Below are 22993 nucleotides of genomic sequence, written 5' to 3' on the forward strand. Positions count from 1 at the left end.
ACATTCTAGAGATGATTTATAAGGCTCATCTTTGTGCTTTATGTATGTAATATGACAGCACCACCTTGTGGTGTTACAAAAGAACTGTAATAAAATATCACAGTATAAATACAGACAGAAGATATACAAAGGGTTAACATTTTAAAAGTTATAAAGCGTGCTCTACTATACAGGGGTGTAAAACATTCCCAGCCTTCACCTTATTGATCCTGAGTGGCACAGTTACATTTTCCTCCTTAATTTTTTTACCTGGTTCCTTTGAGTGTTCCTGGGATGAGGTTTTTTTTTTTTTTTTTTTTTTTTTACCTAACAGCACCAAATGAAAACTTCAGCTAGAATCCAAGCCAAGAGTCCATGTGGTGTATCTGAGTTGCTATAACTTTAGTACATGAAGCCAGGTGCAATTCTGTTACACGGAGGAGAAAAATATAATGTTGCCTTATGCAAAGAAGCTGGAATATATCTATGAAGCAGTGTCCCATGATATCAATTTACATGTCTGGATATCTATCATATAAGACACAAATAAAGCTTCTTGATTTCCCTAAGCTACTGTACATTCTTTTTTCCCCTAATTTTGTATTGTTGAATGTGATGTGTGTTTTTTTATATATTTATAAATATGTGTAGTACTCAAGGTTTGTAAAAGTAAATTGAATTAAATTGATCTCAACCCTACCTTTCAATCACTCATGAATCTTGATTTCATCACATTGTATTAGTGTGCTCTTCATGGCTCTGCACTCAGACCTAATACTGAGTATCACACGGCCCTGGCAACAGTACTTAGTGTTGGTAGTCTGTGTCCCTTGTAAATTTTTTGGAGATCTTCCTCCTCTGAAATTTCTTTGTCTTCCTGTATGACATTTACCTTTTTGAGTCTGGGCATATCTGGTCTATTACTATGAGTTCTGGCAGCTGAACAGATTGCTCAGTCACATTAAATAACAAATCACAAATTTGCAATGAATTATCAAATATAAGGTTCCCAGCATTTAAAGCTGTTTTTCTGATAATTGTTCTGGTCTCCTGTTGTATATTTAGCCCTAGTATCTAAATACCAAAAAACAACTTGAAATGAAACTTTATTATGGTGAAAACAGATACAGATCAAAAGTTTTCATACTAAATTTAAATTGCTGACTGGTTACTAGAGTCATACCACACTTCATCAGTAGTGTAGATACACTGGCAATATTATGCTGTCCAGTCAAAGCCCTAGTTACTACTATAAGTCACAATAACTGCTGATAAATACATAATAAAGAATATGTACAGAACCAGTCAAAACTAATGGAGTAGTGTCTTTCCAGATTTACATATTCCAAAAGGATTTTCCTTAAGCAGTACTACAGAGACCCATGTCTAACTTATTGAAACATTGTGTGACCTGATCTAACGATCTGAACCTTGCAACTTCCTAGTTTTAAACCCATGTCTTGGTAATTAGGCTATACTATCCACAAAACCATTATTTGTAAAGAATATTAATTCATCTTGAGAGGGTATGAATCTTGGTTTAGACAGAAGTTTTAATATTGTGTGGTCTTATAAAGTAATGAAAATAAATAATAAACCAAAGCATCAAAATGTCCATAAAGCACTGAAAGCCTCCTTACTTGCTTTGACATTCTACTGCACGTTCTGATTTCATCAAGCTGCCTGATTCTTTGTGCCATTTTCTGCCTGTAGTGTAGATGTGGTGACTCAGGATTTTGGAAGTGGTGATGATTCACAGAAGCCACAAATGTCATGAAGGGGTATTTTAACTATTCATTTCTTTTCAATATGTAGTGTCTTCGCATTGGGATTAAGGGGAGGAAGTAGACATCAGAGACAATGAGGTGCTGTATACTGATCTGTGTGACAAGACAAAGTGCACCACTCCTTCAGAAGATGCCTGTTGTGATGATGTAATGGAAATTAAGCCTAAAGCCAGATCACAAAAGAGAAGGGCTCCAGAGGTACCTATACTGGTTGATTCAAGACCCTTGAGTGCGTTAACTAATAATTCACTTGGCTCTAATTTTTTCATCATAACCAAATTGACTTTCATATTTACTGTAGTTCAGCAGCACAGGTTTTCAGTGCCAGGCCTATGAACCTGCACCTTAACAGGAGGTTTACTCCTACCTTTTAATCATAAACCTGTTGCCTTTACTAAGCCTAATTTGTTCATGGCTGACAGATCTACCAGTAGCTAGGTTTACTGGAGAGCCCATTAGATTCTGCATGTGTTTTCTGTGATTTTTACTAACTAACAACAAGATATGTAATAACATAAATACAATGCTTAATTTAGTAAATTAAATATATGTTATTGGATCAGTGTGTTTAAAAGAAAACCATTCCCTCTAAAAGAGTGCTGCGTCAATTTCTAAACTGGTGAAAATAAATGTAAAATTGTAATAATGGATTATCCATTAGTTTTTGTTTTTGTCTTAGTACAGGACTTGTATTTTGTCAGCACGAGGCTCAAGACAAGAAACACCTCCAGACCAAACGCCCATCGGGCAAACTCATTCAGACCAGCCTAGTTCAGTGTTGACAGTAACACTAATATAATGTCATTGGACTCCAGGAGGAAACAGTAATTCCCTGTGGAAATTCGCATAAACAGGAGTCCAGATGGTGTAAGGTGGAAATGCTGCCACCATGCTAACTATAATTAATTACAGAAAATATATTTCTAGGTGGACTCCAACTTCTTTCTGTTATTGTAAGATATACACAAAGGTTGATTGTATCTTCTCTTTTGCTCTTGAAGACTTGGAAGAAGCAAAGACTGGCTGGGAGTCTAATCTCAATAAGCACAGTTAAAACAAAAGGAACTAACAATACCTTGAAAACATCACTGAAAATGTACCAGGAGGAGACAAAAGAGAAATTCAAAATAGTATTAAAAGCTAGGTACAAGACTGTAAACAGTCTTTTTATGTATTCTTATTGATGTTTTTGAAAAGCAGGCAGTATGATAATGCATTATATCATTTGTATGATATAAAATATTAGGCTTATATCTTCATTTCCAACTCTTCCTCACCAAGTAGGTAGAGTATAAGGAAGCGGTAAGGAGAAAATTCTGGCTCAAGAAAACACAAAATGACTAAAAGTGCCAAGACCTGAAAGCCAATGAACTAAGTTGTGGAGGTGCTCTTACTGTACAGGGAGTTACTTCAGCAGAGGAGCATGGTCTGATATCACCTGTGTTGCGACAACTGTAGAGGGACAGATCTTGTCTTGAACACATGGAATGTGGTCTGATGCAACTGTAGAGGGGCATGTGGTCTGATCTTTTGTTATTTGAAAGAAGTTACAGCATGATTTATTTATTATATAAAGACAAAGAAAAGATTAGCAAGGGAGAAACATATATAGCATCACATCTCCCTGTCTTGCTCGGGTACTGCTGTTCATGATTTTTCACTAGCAATGAGAGCAAAGGTTATGCCAGTTGTGCCTAAATGAAAACTTTTGTTCATCATCCTTCCACAGAACTTTTGCCTCTGTTTTTGTCACCATCTCCTGGTTTGAGAAAGCCATTTAAATCCCTTCATGTTATTATTTGTCTCTGCATCAAAATATTTTTATAATATTTGATTTTCTTTAATTGACTTTGTAGACTGTTATCATAGCATACAATAGTCTACTCAGAAAGGGAGGCTGAGTACGCTGTCTGATAAGAAAATCATTTGTCTAGTAGTAAACAAGATTTAATGTCAGATTCTAAGAATGTCAGAAGTAAGTTCTGAACAAACATATTTCTCATCTTTTTAAAATGGGAAAATGCTGTCATGTGGAAGATAGACATTATGTAAGACAATGTAGTGGCCATATAACTAAGAAGACTGCAAAATTTGATGATGATTCTTTGCACAGAACTGGACATTTTTTCATTTAGCCAGTGCACTTTGTGCAGCTGTTCTTCAGCCTCACCGAACAACTTCCTAGAATGTAAGAGCATCCTAACACTTGTCATAACAGATCAACATTTTATGTCATTATATGTAACTCTCACATATTGTTGGTTACAACTACAGTAGCTCTCCACAGCTATCTGTATTAAAACCTGTTGACTGTCCCTCATATACCGTGCCCTCCATTAACACTCCTCATCTTAAGGCAGTTATAATAACTAGTCACTCTTTCACATATTTAATTATTTTAAATGTGCAATTGCTTGATTTGCAGAAAATTGTAACAGCTGGGACTCAGCTATTTGTGTTGTGCTTTAAAGTAATTAGTTGGATAAATCAGTTAAAATGTCACATAATAGGTATAGCGTCACATGCTAGATTATGTCAAATGAGATATGACTGATGTTTAGCATTTAATTCATTTTTGAATGTAGCTTAAGTGTTGTGCTCAGTGCTTATTCATTCCCAGCAAACAGTATCCAAGTGGTTGTTATTCTTTTAAAATGCAGAAGCAAAAGAGGAAAATAAAATCACAGGCTTTTATTTTGTTTTTCTTAAATTTTTGTCATCGAGTTTAAATATGACATTGGTTTTGTTTTTTTAGAGGAAATTAGTGATTGCATATAAAAATACCATATGTGATAGTATAGCCCTCATAACCCTATTGGATAAAATAGATTCTAAAAGTGGATAGCCATAAACAGTTGGATTATAGCACACTGGAAATTTTATTTTATGTTTTAAAGTGCAAAGTATTTTCCATGCATTTTCTAAATAGGTGTAGCAATTTTTTCAGTTCAGTTTTGTATTCAGTATATACAGTGCATCCGGAAAGTATTCACAGCGCATCACTTTTTCCACATTTTGTTATGTTACAGCCTTATTCCAAAATGGATTAAATTCATTTTTTTCCTCAGAATTCTACACACAACATCCCATAATGCCAACGTGAAAAAAGTTTACTTGAGATTTTTGCAAATTTATTAAAAATAAAAAAACTGAGAAAGCACATGTACATAAGTATTCACAGCCTTTGCCATGAAGCTCAAAATTGAGCTCAGGTGCATCCTGTTTCCCCTGATCATCCTTGAGATGTTTCTGCAGCTTAATTGGAGACCACCTGTGGTAAATTCAGTTGATTGGACAGCATTTGGAAAGGCACACACCTGTCTATATAAGGTCACACAGTTGACAGTTCATGTCAGAGCACAAACCAAGCATGAAGTCAAAGGAATTGTCTGTAGACCTCTGAGACAGGATTGTCTCAAGGCACAAATCTGGGGAAGGTTACAGAAAAAATTCTGCTGTTTTGAAGGTCCCAATGAGCACAGTGGCCTCCATCATCCATAAGTGGAAGAAGTTCAAAACCACCAGGACTCTTCCTAGAGCTGGCCGGCCATCTAAACTGAGCGATCGGGGGAGAAGGGCCTGAGTCAGGGAGGTGACCAAGAACCGATGGTCACTCTGTCAGAACTCCAGAGGTCCTCTGTGGAGAGAGGAGAACATTCCAGAAGGACTACCATCTTTGCAGCAATCCACCAATCAGGCCTATATGGTAGAGTGGCCAGACGGAAGCCACTCCTTAATAAAAGGCACATGGCAGCCCGCCTGGAGTTTGCCAAAAGGCACCTGAAGGACTCTCAGACCATGAGAAAGAAAATTCTCTGGTCTGATGAGACAAAGATTGAATTCTTTGGTGTGAATGCCAGGCGTCACGTTTGGAGGAACCCAGGCACCGCTCATCACCAGGGGCCTCATGTATAAACGGTGCGTACGCACAGAAATGTTGCGTATGAACCTTTCCACGCTCAAATCGCGATGTATAAAACCTAAACTTGGCGTAAAACCACGCACATTTCCACGGTAACTCATACCTTGGTGTACGCAATTTATCCGCCCGGTTTTGCAGACTGGCGGCACCCAGTGTCAAAGCAGTGCTACTGTTCCTGTGTGATCAACCTTTCTTTCTTAAATCCACATTCCTGGCGCTGCTTTATAAATACACTGAAATTAACTGCATATTGTTTATTAGTGTAATGCATCTGATTGTAATTAACCTGTAGCAATATAATGGTCCAGGGAATAGCCATAGTATTCCAAATACCATAACTGCTTTAGCGTTGTAACTCTCACTGCATCTTCTTTCAGCTGATCCCGTTAAGGGTTACCACAGCAGATCATCTTTTTCCACATTACTCTCACTGCACCACTCGGAGTATTTATATCACTGTATCTGAGTGGGAAATCACAGCAGCAGCTGATTGGAAAGAGAATTATCGGTACACAGCATGAAGCAGATGCTGCCTGAGCCACAGCAAACGCTTTAGTCCCTGTACGGACTTCGCGGTTTAGAAACAGTTTCATCCCAAGAACTCTAAACGCACTCAATCAGTCCATCAAGTGCTCCTTGTAGTACTGTTTGTACTTATAAGTACAATTACCCCACTGTAAACTTGCACTACAGTTATAATATTGTACAACCTGCGCCACTTTATAAAGCGCGTATTTACATGTGATGACGGTATTCATTTCTAAGACAAAATGCAGCAAAACATGTTGATTATATTATACAGATAAAACTTTAACTTCATTTAAATAATCTGTATTGTTAATAATTAAACATGTGAGGACACGGTGCCGCAGCGCTAGCTAGTTCAGTAATTGTTCCTGCCTTGCGCTGTATTCTTGCTGGTGCTGACGCGACACTGGAAAGATAGACGGATATAATAATTAAACACGTACTACTAAGATATTTCAATGTTCCTTAAAAGTTTTGAAGAATCGAAGTTCTAAGCTTACAGATGGCTTCATGTCTATTACATAGCTTATTGTGTGGCGATTGAGTTTTTTGAGAAAGAAAAGTAAGGACAGGAATTGGAGGTTAGTACGTTTGAAAGAGACAGTACTGCTGTGATAAATTATTTCATTGAAGGTTGCGCATGGCGCAGCAAGCCTCTTGCGTGAGACATGAACAAGCACTGCGCCACCGTGTTCCCATGTTTAATAACATGCTTTCATTCCTATCATCATGAAAAAGATATCACGTATACATCTCAGTATTTTAATTATTCAGAGAGCTGTAATATCACGAATGTAATGGATTATGTGTCCTGTCGGAGAAAGAGAAAGCCCGTTTAAAAAGCAGGTAGTGATTCATACACATAGAGCACATAGAAGATCAAATACAGAACAAAGCATTTAACATGCCACTTTAGTTACAATGGGATTTGAGAAACTAGTAAATTAAACGATTTTAAGATGAAGTTTATGATGTTCTACTTTAATGGCAAAATAAACTACGTGATTAAAGTGGAAATTTCGAGATTAAAGTTGACATTTCGTGCTTTTTTCCCCACTGTGTGCCTTTTTTTTTGTCTGTACCCTAATAAGCTTTCATATGACACTCAGACGGTGGGCTACGACTCGCTTTTTCACGGCGACTTTGATATGTGATTTCTTTTTTATTTCGGGCACTGTGCGACTTTGTGAAGTTGAGCCTTCGAGTTTCTCCGACACTCTGTCACTCGATCAGCTTCCTTTTGTTGATTTATACCACTGTTTAAACCAACGAATAGTACGTTTTTCCTTTGCCTCCACTTGGTATTCGCTGAAATTCTTATATTTTCCCCTGTGCTTTTCCCTTTGTCTTTTCACAGAAGGCTATTTATATTGATTTGCATATTCAAAGCGGCGTAATTCTGGGAGGAGTTGGGGCGGGACAGAAGGCGCGTGCACGTGCGTTACTTTTCACGCAAATCGGGATTTATGTAGTAGAAGAACGTGAAAGTATGCGTGCGCACAGATTCCTACATCTGGATTTTTCTGTGCGTACGCACAATCCCGCTTTTGTGCTTACGCCATGTTATAGTGTGAGTTCTATGCACGGCGTTATACATGAGGCCCCAGGTCAATACCATCCCTACAGTGAAGCATGGTGGTGGCAGCATCATGCTGTGGGGATGTTTTTCAGCGGCAGGGACTGAGAGACTAGTCAGGATAAAGAGAAAGATGACTGCAGCAATGTACAGAAACATCCTGGATAAAAACCTGCTCCAGAGCGCTCTTGACCTCAGACTGGGGCGACGGTTCATCTTTCAGCAGGACAAAGACCCTAAGCACACAGCCAAGATATGAAAGGAGTGGCTTCAGGACAACTCTATGAATGTTCTTGAGTGGCCCAGCCAGAGCCCAGACTTGAATCCGATTGAACATCTCTGGAGAGATCTTAAAATGGCTGTGCACCGACGCTTCCCATCCAGCCTGATGGAGCTTGAGAGGTGCTGCAAAGAGGAATGGGCGAAACTGGCCTAGGATAGGTGTGCCAAGCTTGTGGCATCATATTCAAAAAGTCTTGAGGCTGTAATTGCTGCCAAAGGTGCATCGACAAAATATTGAGGAAAGGCTGTGAATACTTATATACATGTGATTTCTCAGTTTTTAAATTTTTAATAAATTTGCAAAAACCTCAAGTAAACTTTTTTCACATTGTCATTATGGGGTGTTGTGTGTAGAATTCCGAGGAAAAAAATGAATTTAATCCATTTTGGAATAAGGCTGTAACATAATAAAATGTGGAAAAAGTGATGCGCTGTGAATACTTTCCGGATGCACTGTATGTAGGGGGCCAAGCAGCCACATATTTAGTTTTTGTAGCCACTGGAACTGAAGTATTTGGCAATCTAAATAAAGTTTCAAGGTTTATTTGATTTGATGACCTTGCCTAACTAGCTGGAGCAGGGATGTGATGTGATCAGAGTTGTACTGATTCATTGTTTTATTCTCTTAATAAATGCTGGTGCTGGGCACTATGCTTAAAATGCAAAGCGATACTGTGCTCTGTTGCTATTTTTCAGTTTATTACACTAGTGATGTTATAAGAAATGAGCTGATGCATGGTTACTACTCGGATAGAACAAAGGTGGCAGAATTCTTACAAAGAATATTGCAACTGGCTCATTGTTTTTGCTTCTGTATTAACACATAAAATATGGTTTGCAAACTATTTTTCATAAATATCAAAGCATTTCAATTCAATTTATGCATGTTCCCTAAAATTAATTTTGTCACTTCTATAGTTTTTCATTTCCATAGGGTCTGTAATTGGCACCATCGAAATTGAAATAACTACTAACAAGATAAAATATTTTTCCAAAATGATAACTTGTTCAAATGAAGTATGAGTACTAGCAGTGAGTAAAATACTCTGATGATAATATTGAATCAAGTTTTTTAAGACCTTGTATTTCTGCTTTTGACTGTCTAGAATATGTGTAAAGAAAAAATTATAACAATGTGTTTATATTTCTTAAAACAAATCTGATTCATCCTACATACATTAACTCTAGTAGAAGAGAAAGCTGATAAAGCATTTTAATTAAATCAGTGCCGCAGTTTATAGTAAAGCAACTGATGTGAGTCTTCTTTCATATTTCTCAGGGAAACTAACATATTAGATTTTAGGGTTTGCATCTTTATTTTACACTAGCTGTCCCCCATGGCTCCGCCCGCATAGTAGTGAAACAGGAAAAACTCTTTTTGCCAAAAATGTTGAAAGTTGGCAAGGTATCTCTGACCAAGCAGAGGGCAGGTACGCTCCAACATCAAACATTGCCATTGTATCTGATCATGTTCAGCTCTGATGGATGAGTGTCCCCCACATGGGGAGAAGAGCACGTGACCGTGATATCTCTGCCAGTGACCAGGTACCCTCTGAAACACACATAGCTGTGATCTCTCCCAAAAATGTCAAACGTTACTCTTTAACAATCTCTAGATGATAATGTCTGCTGAACAAACCGGTATCGCTAGCTAAGCAGAGACAAGGCACGCTCCAACATGTGACGAGAGGTACAGCGACTTGAACGAGGCTGGCGCGTGAGTGAGGAAGGTCCCGACCAGCTCCCTACTCCTTAGGTCCTGCCTTCCCCTTTCCTCGGCCCAAAGGTTGTCTCTTGGATTCGCACAAATAAATCGGTCCTGCACCCGACCTATAATACTTAGCGTGATGAGAGAAGTTGCAAAATCAGCTGGAATGTTCAAGCAAATTATAGAAAAAAATATATAGTATATTATAGTTCTCTCGTGAAAAGTGAACAGACAGACAGATGTTGTGTGTGTAAAATAATATATATAATATATATATAGAGAGAGAGGTGATGAAATAACATTGGTAGCAGAGTCATTTACGTTTTAAAATAAGCAAAGGAGAGCTGGAGTTTCTGTACTGGAAGGTGAAATGCTTAAGTTATTCCTTTGAATAATGTGTGTTGTATGTTGTAGTCTCTACACAATGAACTGACAATAGTGGATACTCTTCACCACTAAAATCATTTGAATTGCGTCTGTAGGTAGTCATAGAATACATTACCTTGGCTTGGAAACTTAGACATACTACTGGGCCATAGTATAGACAATATTGAAAACTATGCCCATATTAATTGAAGCAGGACCTATGCCACCAGTACAAACCCCCAATCTCTTTCAGTCAAGGACCTGTACATTAGGAGAGCTGTCTAGGATAATAGCTATGCTGGAGCCTGCTGGAAAAGCAGTCTAAATATTTGATTTGCAAAAAATTACATTATACTGTAAAAATACATGGAAAATGAAGATTGTATGCTCCCTGTATCTTGTTGTAATAGGAGAAGTTCAGAAAACTGAGAACATAATTTTATGATGTGATGTGAAATTAATTTTCATATATAAACAGGAATGGATGTTCACTGCTGTGATCCTAAGCAGTTGATAGATTTAAGTCATATACATACTCAGTTGGGGCGGCACGGTGGCGCAGTGGGTAGCGCTGCTGTCTCGCAGTTGGGAGATCTGGGGACCTGGGTTCGATTCCCGCGTCCTCCCTGCGTGGAGTTTGCATGTTCTCCCCGTGTCTGCGTGGGTTTCCTCCGGGCACTCCGGTTTCCTCCCACATTCCAAAGACATGCAGGTTAGGTGGACTGGCGATTCTAAATTGGCCCTAGTGTGTGCTTGGTGTGTGGGTGTGTTTGTGTGTGTCCTGCGGTGGGTTGGCACCCTGCCCGGGATTGGTCCCTGCCTTGTGCCCTGTGTTGGCTGGGATTGGCTCCAGCAGACCCCCGTGACCCTGTGTTCGGATTCAGCGGGTTGGAAAATGGATGGATGGACATACTCAGTTGTTTTAAGTGACCAGGTTTAAGTGCACAGCTTGTGAGCATAATCTTTCTGATGACATGCTATTTGCTTAACATCTAAACCCGACTACTATATAATAAGTTAATTAATAAAGAAGAGAAAATTATTTTCCCAATAATAAATATGGATCTGATTGAATATTTGATTCAGAAAGAATTCGGACCTTAAATGGATAAATTTGTCATTTTGCCAATCAATCTACACTCAATAACCCATAATGAGAAAGTGAAAACGTTTTCAGAAAGGTTTGCAAATTTATTAAAAATACTGTAGTCTTTGGCAAGTGTCTACAAGGTTGGACACCTGAATTTGGGCAGTCCCATTCTTCCTGGCAGATCCTCTCAAGCTAAGTTATATTGGATGTGAAGTGTCTATAAATTGCCATCTTCATGTCCTATTTTTTTTTTTACAGCACTATACTTTCAGATATTTAAAGTTGTTGTTCTCAGTTCTTTGAAAAAGCCTAAACAAATCAAACCTAATCTGTGTTAATTTTCTTTCCTCAGCCTCCTCCTAGAGTTCTTCGGCCTCGTATCAAAGCAAGGAGTATCTCGTCTTCAAACAGTGACACCATGTGACTGCAAGATGATGTTGGGGCGCTGCCATCAGAATTCCACATCAAGATTGCTTCACTGCCTTAATGAGAATACAGTCAACTTACAGAAAGAGAACAGAAACAATCCGTACAAGGCATTATGATGTTGATCCTACCAAAGGCAGCAGAGTTTTCCTTTCATGACTTTTTGACTGGGTTTGTCTTTTAATTAATTTATTATTTTTTATTTTATGGTGCTGTTTTCCATTTTGAAAGGATTGCTAGAAAAGCTGAGAATTTGTACACACAACTGTTTAGGCACTTGATTATTACAGAATTGCCTGAATTAAAACAATCAAGTTAACTTGGTCACTTCTCTTTGTAATCAGTACATTTAAAGATGCATCAAACCCCTGATTGGCATGGTTATTTTCACATTTGGAGTTGCTTGTAGGGGTTAATTTATGTCATCTGTTTTGCAGGAAGGGTCATGTGTCCTAGAAGTGGTACTGGTGTTTTCATCATAATTTCTAATTGTTTACAAATACAGAATCTTACTGCACACACAATAAACCTACTCTTTACATTTTTGCAGCAGGTCTGTTGTCCAATGTAGGCTAACAAAAAAGGAAATTTTGACAGATGATTGGGGAGCATCAAGTAAATGTTTTAAAATCAGTCCCATGTGCTGCCTTCCTGAGTTGGTGAAAAATAATGGGAAAATATAGTTTGTATTATTATTATGCAGGTATGTATGTTACCATCAAGATTACCAACTGGCTCCTAATGAACTCAAAAAATGAATTAATGTTATAACGAGCAGTAGTAAGTACCTGAGTTTTTGAAGAAATAATGTTTGCTAACTATATCCATCCATCCATCCATCCATCCATTTTTCTCTGCTTTTCTTTTTGGGCAGGGGCATGGGGTAACCACATTCTTAAGACTGAAGTGAATAAATGCTGTGCACTAGTCTTAACAGTTTTGTGAAATGAGTGAAATGAAAAGGGGATTCACATCTTTGTATAGTGCAGTCCATTTTCTCAAAAAGTCATAAGTTCCATTTCCCAAATCCACGTTTTGTCCATTGCAGAGACCAAACAGAAACTATTGTACACAGAGACATAGTACAGTTTAAATACAGCTAAGGGATGCATTTTAACAAGAAAAACTACTACTTTGCAGCTCATCTACAAATAAGTTAGGGATATATTGTTATATGAAATAAAAGCAGTCACAAACACTCTTAAGAATTGGACATTTAAATTTCATCAAATTTTAATCAAAGTACATTTCAGTTGTTCCATGTTTCTAGACATGTTAGTTACAGTTTGATTGAAAGTTAAACCATTAGTTGAGTGATTGTTCTTTTACTTACCACTTTTTATAGTGAGCACTGTTATAAAGGTGTTTACAAAAAAGATAACTGTATGTTTTTAGGCAAATGACAAAAAGGAAGCTGTGTACCTAACTAAACCATTCAGTGCTCTTCTGAAGTGTGGATCAGGGTTTGAACACCTAATCAACTGAACTGTTGACAGCAAACATGGCCAAGTTAACAGAATCAAAAGTAATGTTAGCCAGATATGTGCCTTTCTATCACCTGATTTTTTTGGGAAGTCAATGTTTCCTTAACTGGTTTCCCCAGCAAGTGTTAGGAGGTGTACAAACAAAAGAAAAGTGGAAAAAAAATCATGCACATGTACAGATGTATCTCCAGCAATGGCTCTGGAATAATTCAATATATATATTTTTCTGTTTTAACATTGAAATAATAACAAAAACAACCCTGCATAATTAATGATAATAAAATACAATTGACATTAATTTGACCTTCTTCCAATGGTCATATTTCAGCAACACTGGAAAAGTAGTTTGAAATGTGTTAAGTGCGTTGGCAGGAATAAATTTTTGGTCAAAAAAAAAAAATCGCTCAAGCATAACAACGTATTATATCATATCTACTACTTACTGGATTGTTGCTATGATGGATTTACTGTATTGTAGGTTGCCTTATTCTCAAATTTAGCATCTTACATTTGCAAGATTCTTTCATAATGTGTACAAAATAATGTCCAATTGACATAATGATACAGACCAAATATAACAGGCCATTGTTTGAAAGCACATGAGCTGCAGTCACAATCAGTACATCTTAGCATGTCAATGAGATTTATTATCATCTTTCCACAATGCACAGAGGCTGAGTAGCAGGAACAGCAGTCTTTATTTAGTCTTTCATTTCTCAAATGTAATTAGTTCCTCAAACAAATTTGCAGCAGGAAAAATGTTTCGTTTCTAATATTGAATTAAAAATGACAATGTGTATGACATTTCCCTTTTTTCACTCCATGGTTTTAAGGATTGAGAAGTTTCATCCCAAATTTGCCTTTTTTGTATAGTTTAATACCATTGTGCTCCAGTGTAACTTTGAATCCACTTTCACTCTAATGGTGTAATATTATATAATGATGTTCAAACTCTGTTACAGTGTAGCAGTGACACCATCTGTGCATCTTATGAAGCAAGGTTCTATAACGTAAAACATTTTTCTTTATTCCCCCAGTCCAATTAGTCACTTGTACTCCACTGCGTCGTGGTGCTATGGACACAAAGCCATTTTTTGCTATGATAGATGTTTCCTCCAAGTACTTTGAGCTCCTCACTCAGTTCAAAGACATGCAGGTTAGGTGGATTGGCAATGCTAAATTGACATTGATATATATATATATATATGTGTGTGTGTGTGTCTGTGTCTGTGTGTTCACCCTGCGATGGCTTTGCACTGATGCTTGCTAGGGTAGACCCCAGCTTCCCCTGTCCCCTGTTCTTGATAAGCAGGTAAGAAAGATGGTTGGATGAATGGATAAAAAACTAACTGGATTTATCTGGTGTCTTATTTTTCATCTCTGACAAATAAAGGCCTAACTTATTGCTTAGTCAACTTTAAAAGGAATCATTCTGCCTGTGTACAACCATAAGCCATGGAACGCACCACAGCCCACTGGTTAACCATTGATAATTTTGCTTTCTAAAATGGTGTGGCTCACTCTTTGCTCCAATATCTAACAACTGTAGATTTACTTTATGGACTGGACTACTAAAGTTCATACACTATGTGATATGCACATATGGTGTTTGATATTCTAAACGTAGATAAGATTGGTTCGTTCATTATTTTAGATCTTTTTAGGTCCTTCACCCTGTCCTCTGAGTGACTGCTTCAAGCCACTGCTTGTTACATGAGTGCCAAGACTGCAGGTTATTATTTTTGTTTCCTGTGGCAATGTGGATCTGTTTCAACTCTTTCTTGTACTTCAAGGCTCATTTAACTCCACTTTGTATACCACTACTTTGTAAAAGCAGCTTACCCACATGAAAGCACTGTGAATTTTATTAGTCTTGATGCTGCCTGGAACAATTTGTCAAATTGGTTAAGGCAGTTCTGAACATTATTGGTGTTTGCAAAATGTATCCTGACACAGGTTTAGAAAATGAAGTAAACATTGAACATCCTGGTATGAAACACAATTATGGCAGCACTGTCCTAAATCAAAGAAAATTATTTTATGGCTTGAGCTAGGATTCTTGTTTTTCAGTTGTTTTCTTAGTAGGTTATTTTTGGCTGAGACATCAACAAGAAAAGATAGATTTGAAAAATGGATTGGTTAATGTTAAGATTTGAGTGTTCAGGACTGTAATTATTAACTGGCACTAAGTACAGACTTTTATGAACCCCATTTGAACAATTTTACTATCTGATTTATAATTCGGGAATACATAAAGATTGAAGTATTTTGAGTCCAAGGAGGTTCAAGAAGCAGGTCAGTCCTTAGTCAATTAATGTGGGATTAAGCAGTTGGAATAATTGATCCAATGACAGACAGGTGCATACATGGATATTAAACTCTACACATCTCAATTCTATTTCCAGTATCTTGTACTGGTGGGGAAATAATTTTCCGATAACCCTAATTAATGTCTTGACAAACATGTTCTCATTTTACCAAAGAAATCAAATTATGTTTTCAATTCTACATTGAAAGCTTCAATAAAATGAATAGGATTTCAGATAAATTTTGTTAAATGAAGTAATTTTCAATTACTTTGTACTATAAATTGAGCTCCATACTTAACCTTTAACCCTTCCAGGAGCACAAAACAAGAATAATTTTTCGAGTAAACTCTTTTAAAAATGGTGGAATTCTCTTAATATTTAAAAATTAATTGTTCAGTGTGATGATTGAATGGACTGGCACCCGTCCAAGTTTGGTTTCTTGTATCCAGTGCTGCTAGAAAGGCTTTGGCTCCTGATGTTCCTGCATTGGCTTAAAGAGTGTTGAAACTAGAATGAGTTAATATCTCTTTTTGACAAACCTGTGTACTACTCCTCCTTAGTGTGAAGTGATTACTTCAATATTATAATTTTGGTTTGTGCTGGCCCAGTTTTTAAGTGATGCGCTATGTAATGTTGGTTCCTTTCTTTGACATATTGTTGCTTGTTTTAAGTTCCCCACAACCATGAATGGGAGTGGCCAAATTTTAAAATGGATCGATGATTATTAAGAATTATGAATCGCTAGAGGTGGAATTATTAATCACAGCACAGTGGGCAAGCTGAAAACCTTGATGTGCACCTTGACTTAAACACCAAACCTCAGTAAAGGGTGTATCCATAGGATGGTGTGAAGGTAAACTATGAAGTTTTCCATATATCCATCCATCCATTATCCAACCCGCTATATCCTAACTACAGGGTCACGGGGTTTCCATATATCACTCATCCTATATACAGCATGGCCTGGTCACATTAAATGTGGTGAAGACTTATATATTGGTTTATTTTGGAGTTTGAATATAAAGCAAAAAAAATGACAGCAAGTTGTGAAAGTGAAGAAGTGAAAGTAGAAAACAAATAATACTGTTAGTGAGTAACCTACTCTGCCATGGTAAGATACAGTAGACTGGGTGTTTTTTTTTGGTACAAGTCCTGTTTGTTTATCCTTTGCTTCTTAAAAATGTGAGCCACTTCTTTTACATGCACTTTAAAAAGTGCAAGGTTTACACTAAATACTGGGCTGCTCAGGGAGACCGGTGGGGGTACCATTAAAACACAGAGATGGATGTGTATTTTTCTGTGTATTATTACACAATAAAATAATACTAACCTTTAACAACAGTACACTTAATAAAACACGTCTGAATGAACAATGCCTCAAGGAGAGCTTTCAAAGTATATAAGAGATTAATTTCCTGATGTCTACAGCTGATATAATGGAAGGATGAATGACTTCGTCATGGACACACTGTGGGTCAGAAGTGGGGTTTAACTGACAAATTTTGCTGTGTTAAGTTTCACTCTACTGAGAAATGCAGAGTTAGTAAATGTTAACTAGTATTAAACTTATTCAGGTTTAATTGAAATGTAACCATTTGCAATATGGTCTACTGGGTTAGCTGTTGGACGACAAACAAAACACGTCAGCGGATGCCTCACCACTGAGTCACTAAGCGAATTCCTCCTACTTCCAGTTGTAGAACAAAGGAAACAATTGATCTTGTGCTGTTTCTTGGGGCCATGTTCTCTACAGAAAGGTGTTATATAAAAGTAAAGTATGCTACAGTTAAAAAGATTACTACAAATTACAAAAACAATGAATGGAAGAATTCATTTTTGTTTTCGCTTTCTAAAATTATTGGTAACACCCTCCTTGTAAATTCTACAATATTTCTAATTTGTGCATGATAAGGAGTGCTGCCAATGTGTGTTTCACTATTCTAGTAATCAAAGTAGGGTCACTAGTTTATTGGGCTATAGCTGCAAGAAATTTAATAAACAAAAAAACCAGCACAAATGCATATGAGTGCAACAAATGTGGTAAGCCTGTCTTACTGTATCTATACATGACTCACAAATATCGCTATTGTTCAGTAAGTGCCGAGAGCAAACAAACTATTGTGCAAACAGATAGGTCAAAGTAGACAATTTGACCGGAAATCCGGTGTGTATTTATTAAAAGACATTTCAGACTAATAAAGTCATGAGGAGTACAGTACCTGTTCATGCCCAGATGTCCACTACAATGGACCAGACATTAACCTTCAGAGTTTTCTGATCATTAATGGAATATATACTTGTTTTATTTTACAATGTGATGTGTATGAATGAATGTGATGCCAACCTATCTTGGATTCTGTTTATCCTGAAAGGGCTGTAGGCATCCAAATGAGCGCTAAAAATGTTATTGCTAAGATGTCCGGCTTTAGGATATGAAATTCTGCAAAGCAAAAGGATGTATAGCTGGCTGACCTTGTGCTGTCAGAGCCCACAAATGAGAAAGAATCTTTTCTTGGGTAGGAAAAAAATCTAAATATGTATTTGAATGCTAAGCTTAGTATCACACACAAGAGAGTTGTTGATTGTAGTACTGTTTGTATTATGGAGTTTAAATTGCCTTATGTGAGAAGATGGTGTTTAAAAAAAAAAAAAAAAATCACTTATGTTTCTCTGTGTATATGTAACTAAATGAATGTGTTTCTGTTAATATTGCTAGTGAGTGTTAAAACAAGTGCAAACACAGGCATAAAATATGTCACTGCTTGTCTTATAATGTATATATTGAATTACTGTAAAATGTGAATGGAGTCATATTTGTACGTTTTTGCAGGTTTTCCAGTCCGCAGCACTGAAACTGGAGCAGGAATAGGGACAGGGGTATCACTGATATTATACACTATTTCACAATGTATACAATTAATGCATGACAAATTTTGTTAATTAACATTTTCCTACATTTGAGTCCAGAGACTTGACTCTAACATGCCCAACATTCAAGGCCTTGCTGATGAATGTATCGCCCCACTTGCAAATTGTTTTCCACCCTTTTTTGTTACTTTTTTATTATAAGATAAAAACTTATCAGTTGGCGTGGAGAAGAAATATGTTTTATAGTATCCGTCTTTTCCTTCTGTTTAAAAAAACAAAACAAAAAACTTGTAAAAATCCTTGCCCTAATGTGGAATGCTGTTTATTGATAAGATACTGTATGTGACTGTGAATTCATCAGCATAAACATACATTTGAAACTGTCTTAATTTTTATTTTGTTATTTTTTTTTTTTTGATTTTGAGTGCATGTTAGTCTGGCAGGCCAGAACTTATTCTGAAGTGTAAATGTATTAATCAGAATCAACAGTCTGCAGTCAGGACAATTTGCTCACTATCGCAAGACGATTCTTCACTGAGTGCTTGTGTGTTCCAAAATTTTTCATCTGTACACACATTTGAGCGCACCAATGTCATTAAAATAAAATGTTTCAACACAACTTTTTTTTTGTTCGAATCTTAATGTTATTCATTATTCTTCAGATTTCTTAGTTTTCATGTTTATTGTGTCTTTTCATTTGAGGTATGTTGTAACAACAACAGTCCAGAGCCTCCCTGCCAAACCATCAAATATGAGGTAAATTACAAGAGGGGATCAGAATGAAGGCAAAGGACAACCAAATAATGTTATTTGGTCTGTGAAAAGGACGCTATATAGCGCCCGACCCGACACAGATTCACATGGGAGGCACGTGTAAAATAAAACAAATATTTATTTATCTTCATCTGTGGGCTACGCCTTCTTCATACCCACAGACACAACACAGTCCCAAGCACGCTATTCAAGTGACACCAAGCACTCTCTTCCTCCACCACTCCTCCCTGGCAACCTCATCCTCTTCCTCCCGATTCTGACTGCTGAGTGGTGGTCGCTGGCTCCCTTTTATTGGATACCTGGAAGTGCTCCAGGTGGTTGTTTGCCAACATCCGGCTGCACTTCCGAGTGTGGCAAAACCAGTGCCCAAAAGGGGCCAGCAGCTCCTGTTGCAGCACCGCCTGCAGAACCTCACAGCGCTGCACAGAACTCCAACCCCCATGAAGCCCTGGGGGAGTCTGAGGCACCACTGCAACCCAGGGGTGCTGCCATCTAGCGTCCAGGGGGAGATACTGGGCTTCCCACCCTTGTCCCCCTGGCAGATGTGTTGAAGAGGCGTCCTGGCCATCCGTCACAGGGCCTATTTAAATACAGAAAACCCTGTAACAGGCAAGATGCCTGCTTCTCCACCTTTCACCTCCTGTTGCACTCTGCTTAGCCTTCATTCCTACTTTATAACACAAGTCAGCTTCATTATTGCTGCTCAGGCCAATTCTTTTATTTTGTACTTGCACTGTGGAACACAGCCTAACACAGTATGATGTGACCACCAAGGACCGAGCAGAAAAGGGTGTACATAAACCGTGAAGACATGCATGTGCAATGTGCCCGTGTGCCTAAAGGAAATGCTGGCGTAATATTAGTAACCATCAGCAGATAAATTCTAATACTAGCATCCAAAGGGTCATTCTATTAAAATCGTAAGTATATTTCTGGTTATAGTCATGGACACAATAAAAAACAAGATATTAAGCTATGGCTTGTATCAGCCTTATATCAATCATGAAAATTAAGGTTTCCATCCAACATCAGAAGTGAGGGAGCCAGAAATGTACAAATATTGACACTGCTGTCAAGCCAGTCTCCAGAGATCTGGTTATACTTAAAAAGAGGACTGTTTAAATATTTTTATCAATGATATTATAAACAGTACATGGTTTCAGGTTAGAGGGCAGGCATGCTCAGGTTTGGTCTTGGAAAGCCATGATGTCTGCAGGTTTTTGCTCCAACCCAGTTTCTTAATTTGAAACCAATTATTGTTCAAGTAGCATTTTGTTTTTTTTAGTTAACTCGCTTGTTTAGATTCACCACCATTAACTGCTTCTTTTGCTGTTAAACAACTGCATTCTGTGTTTTTATTCTTGTTTTCTTAATGAGTTGCCAATTGACCATGAGATGCAAATTACAAAGGAACCAGCATTTCACTGTCAGTGTGTGTTCATTGTGAATTCTCTGCTTTAATAAAATACATAGGGGAAAAAAGCAAAGGAGTCAGGATTGCTTGTCTTCTCCAGGCCACAAGTCATTTTCATGTTATTTCCAGAAAGCCAAAACCAGCAATATAAGAATGACCTGAGATGGCCGAATGAAAACCTCCAGCAAGCCATAAAATCAAATAAGTGTTTTTATCATCAATGAGTGGCTTCTGATTAGGCAATAAGTTTGGCACAGAAATCTGCAGACACTGTGACCTCCCAGCACCAGACTTGACAGCCCCTGTTATAAAGAGGATAGAGCTAAATAAAGAAGAAAACTTTCATAATCATAGATCTAGAATTTCATGCAGCTCCCTTGCTGTGCAATTGTGAAACAGAAAGTGGATGTTTCAACTGCAGTACTCCCGACAGGCCAGTACACATTTGTGCTGAAAATCTACTAACAAAGTTAGAAAGCCCTCTAACACAATTCAAATGTACTAATTTAAAAATAAAGAAGAATGATCAAAGTGAAACAGGGCTTACAAGATTATGCATCTAAAATGACAACATTCTCTTCACAATTTTTTCATTAGGTTCTGACCTCATTCACACTTTTATTTCAGAACTGGATACACAATGCCATGTTCATGACGGAGATAGAAAACATACATGCAATGTAAACTTTTCAAAATGGTGTGGTCATCCAGGTGATGACAAAATAAATGGTGCGCCAGCCCAGCCGTCCCCATGTACTTCATACAGAATTAAAAAAAACAAATGCACGATGGCATCAAAACCACAAAAAATGATAGCCTTCTTTAAGCTTGAGGGCAAACTAATCTCAATGTCTTCAGCTGTTCAGTCATGAAATGATGCCTTCTTCTGGATGGTCGTTTTTTTTCTTGCCCAGGGACCAAAAGGGGTAGAGTCACTTGCCCTCACTGGATGGCTTCTTGGTGCTGTGAGGGTAAAGGAATATAACATAATTAGCTGCAGCGCCTCATCTCAGCCCGTGAGCGCACACAACTCATTATTGTTTGACCATGAAAACTAAAATATCTGAGGCACTCTACTTTTAAAATGTCGTTGGCAGACCATTTACCAAACTGAGGTCAACCATCTGTCCACTGAACAGGCACTTCTAACACCACTGTCGGTCAGAATTGCAGGAAGCTGAAGACTTCTACTGTAAATAGAAAATGATTGTAAAAAATTAGATAAAAATAACAGCTGGTCTTTTATTCTAAGGTGCCCTTAAACATACAGCAATTTGATATAAGGTGATCTCCATCAGTGGTGGGTAAAATCATTACAGGAACTTGTTGGCATATGTTTATTTGATACTCTGAAAACAAGTGTTAGGATACATTCCTTCTACATTCCCATAGATGACGCCCTGTTAACTTCGAAAACACCACTGTAAGAGAAATCTCGACTTCAACTGCTTCTCATGTTCAGTCCCAGTGTGGTCTGCTGGCGCTTTGTTTCCCTGATAAAATAAAGTTTGTCTCTGTGACATGGGAACCTGACCTGATCTGTAATGAATCTCTGCAAGCAAAAGAAAAATGGTGCTAAAAAAATGAATATAAGGGGATGAGAAGAATCACGTGTTTTTCCCAATGTTTAATTAACATGTACCTTTTACTAGTGCAGCGTGTTTGTACAAATGTTTAATAAACAACTTATTGGAAAAACAGCTTGTTACTATCAATGTACACTACATTCATGTAATTCACAGAATTTTCACATACATTCAAACATCTCTGCTATTGGCTGACAGCCCTTCTACAAACAAAAGGTGTCATGGCACATAGTAGGACCTCAAGGTAAGTTTAGACAGTACACCAATATCTGTCTTATACAGGTGCTGGTCATAAAATTAGAATATCATGACAAAGTTAATTTATTTCAGTAATTCCATTCAAAAAGTGAAACTTGTATACTGTATTAGATTCATTCATTACACACAGACTGATGTTTAATCAAATGTTTATTTCTTTTAATTTTGATGATTATAACTGACAACTAATGAAAGTCCCAAATTCAGTATCTCAGAAAATTAGAATATTGTGGAAAGGTTCAATATTGAAGACACCTGGTGCCACACTCTAATCAGCTAATTAACTCAAAACACCTGCAAAAGCCTTTAAATGGACTCTCAGTCTAGTTCTGTAGGTTACACAATCATGGGGAAGACTGCTGACTTGACAGTTGTCCAAAAGACGACCATTGACACCTTGCACAAGGAGGGCAAGACACAAAAGATCATTGCTAAAGAGGCTGGCTGTTCACAGAGCTCTGTGTCCAAGCACATTAATAGAGAGGCGAAGGGAAGGACAAGATGTGGTAGAAAAAAGTGTACAAGCAATAGGGATAACTGCACCCTGGAGAGGATTGTGAAACAAAACCCATTCAAAAATGTGGGGGAGATTCACAAAGAGTGCACTGCAGCTGGAGTCAGTCCTTCAAGAACCAC

The 22993-nt window shown here is 37.6% G+C and overlaps 1 protein-coding gene across 3 annotated transcripts in view; it reads left to right on the forward strand.

Annotated features, from left to right (window-relative positions):
* reep1 (receptor accessory protein 1) overlaps positions 1-18944 on the forward strand; it is a 119651-nt gene extending 100707 nt beyond the window's left edge. The window contains exons 7-8 of one of the 3 annotated variants that reach the window (XM_028801572.2): positions 1816-1964; positions 11591-18944. In XM_028801572.2, coding sequence (XP_028657405.1) covers positions 1816-1964; positions 11591-11662 — 221 coding nt within the window. In that variant the 3' untranslated portion in view covers positions 11663-18944. Of the gene's footprint in view, positions 1-1794; positions 1965-11590 lie in introns of those variants that run through there. The other 2 variants (XM_051928048.1, XM_028801573.2) reach the window with 2 other exon arrangements.
* Positions 18945-22993: the final 4049 nt, after the last annotated feature.

Source organism: Erpetoichthys calabaricus, chromosome 5 (genome assembly GCF_900747795.2).
Source record: "Erpetoichthys calabaricus chromosome 5, fErpCal1.3, whole genome shotgun sequence".
Taxonomy (NCBI): domain Eukaryota; kingdom Metazoa; phylum Chordata; class Cladistia; order Polypteriformes; family Polypteridae; genus Erpetoichthys; species Erpetoichthys calabaricus.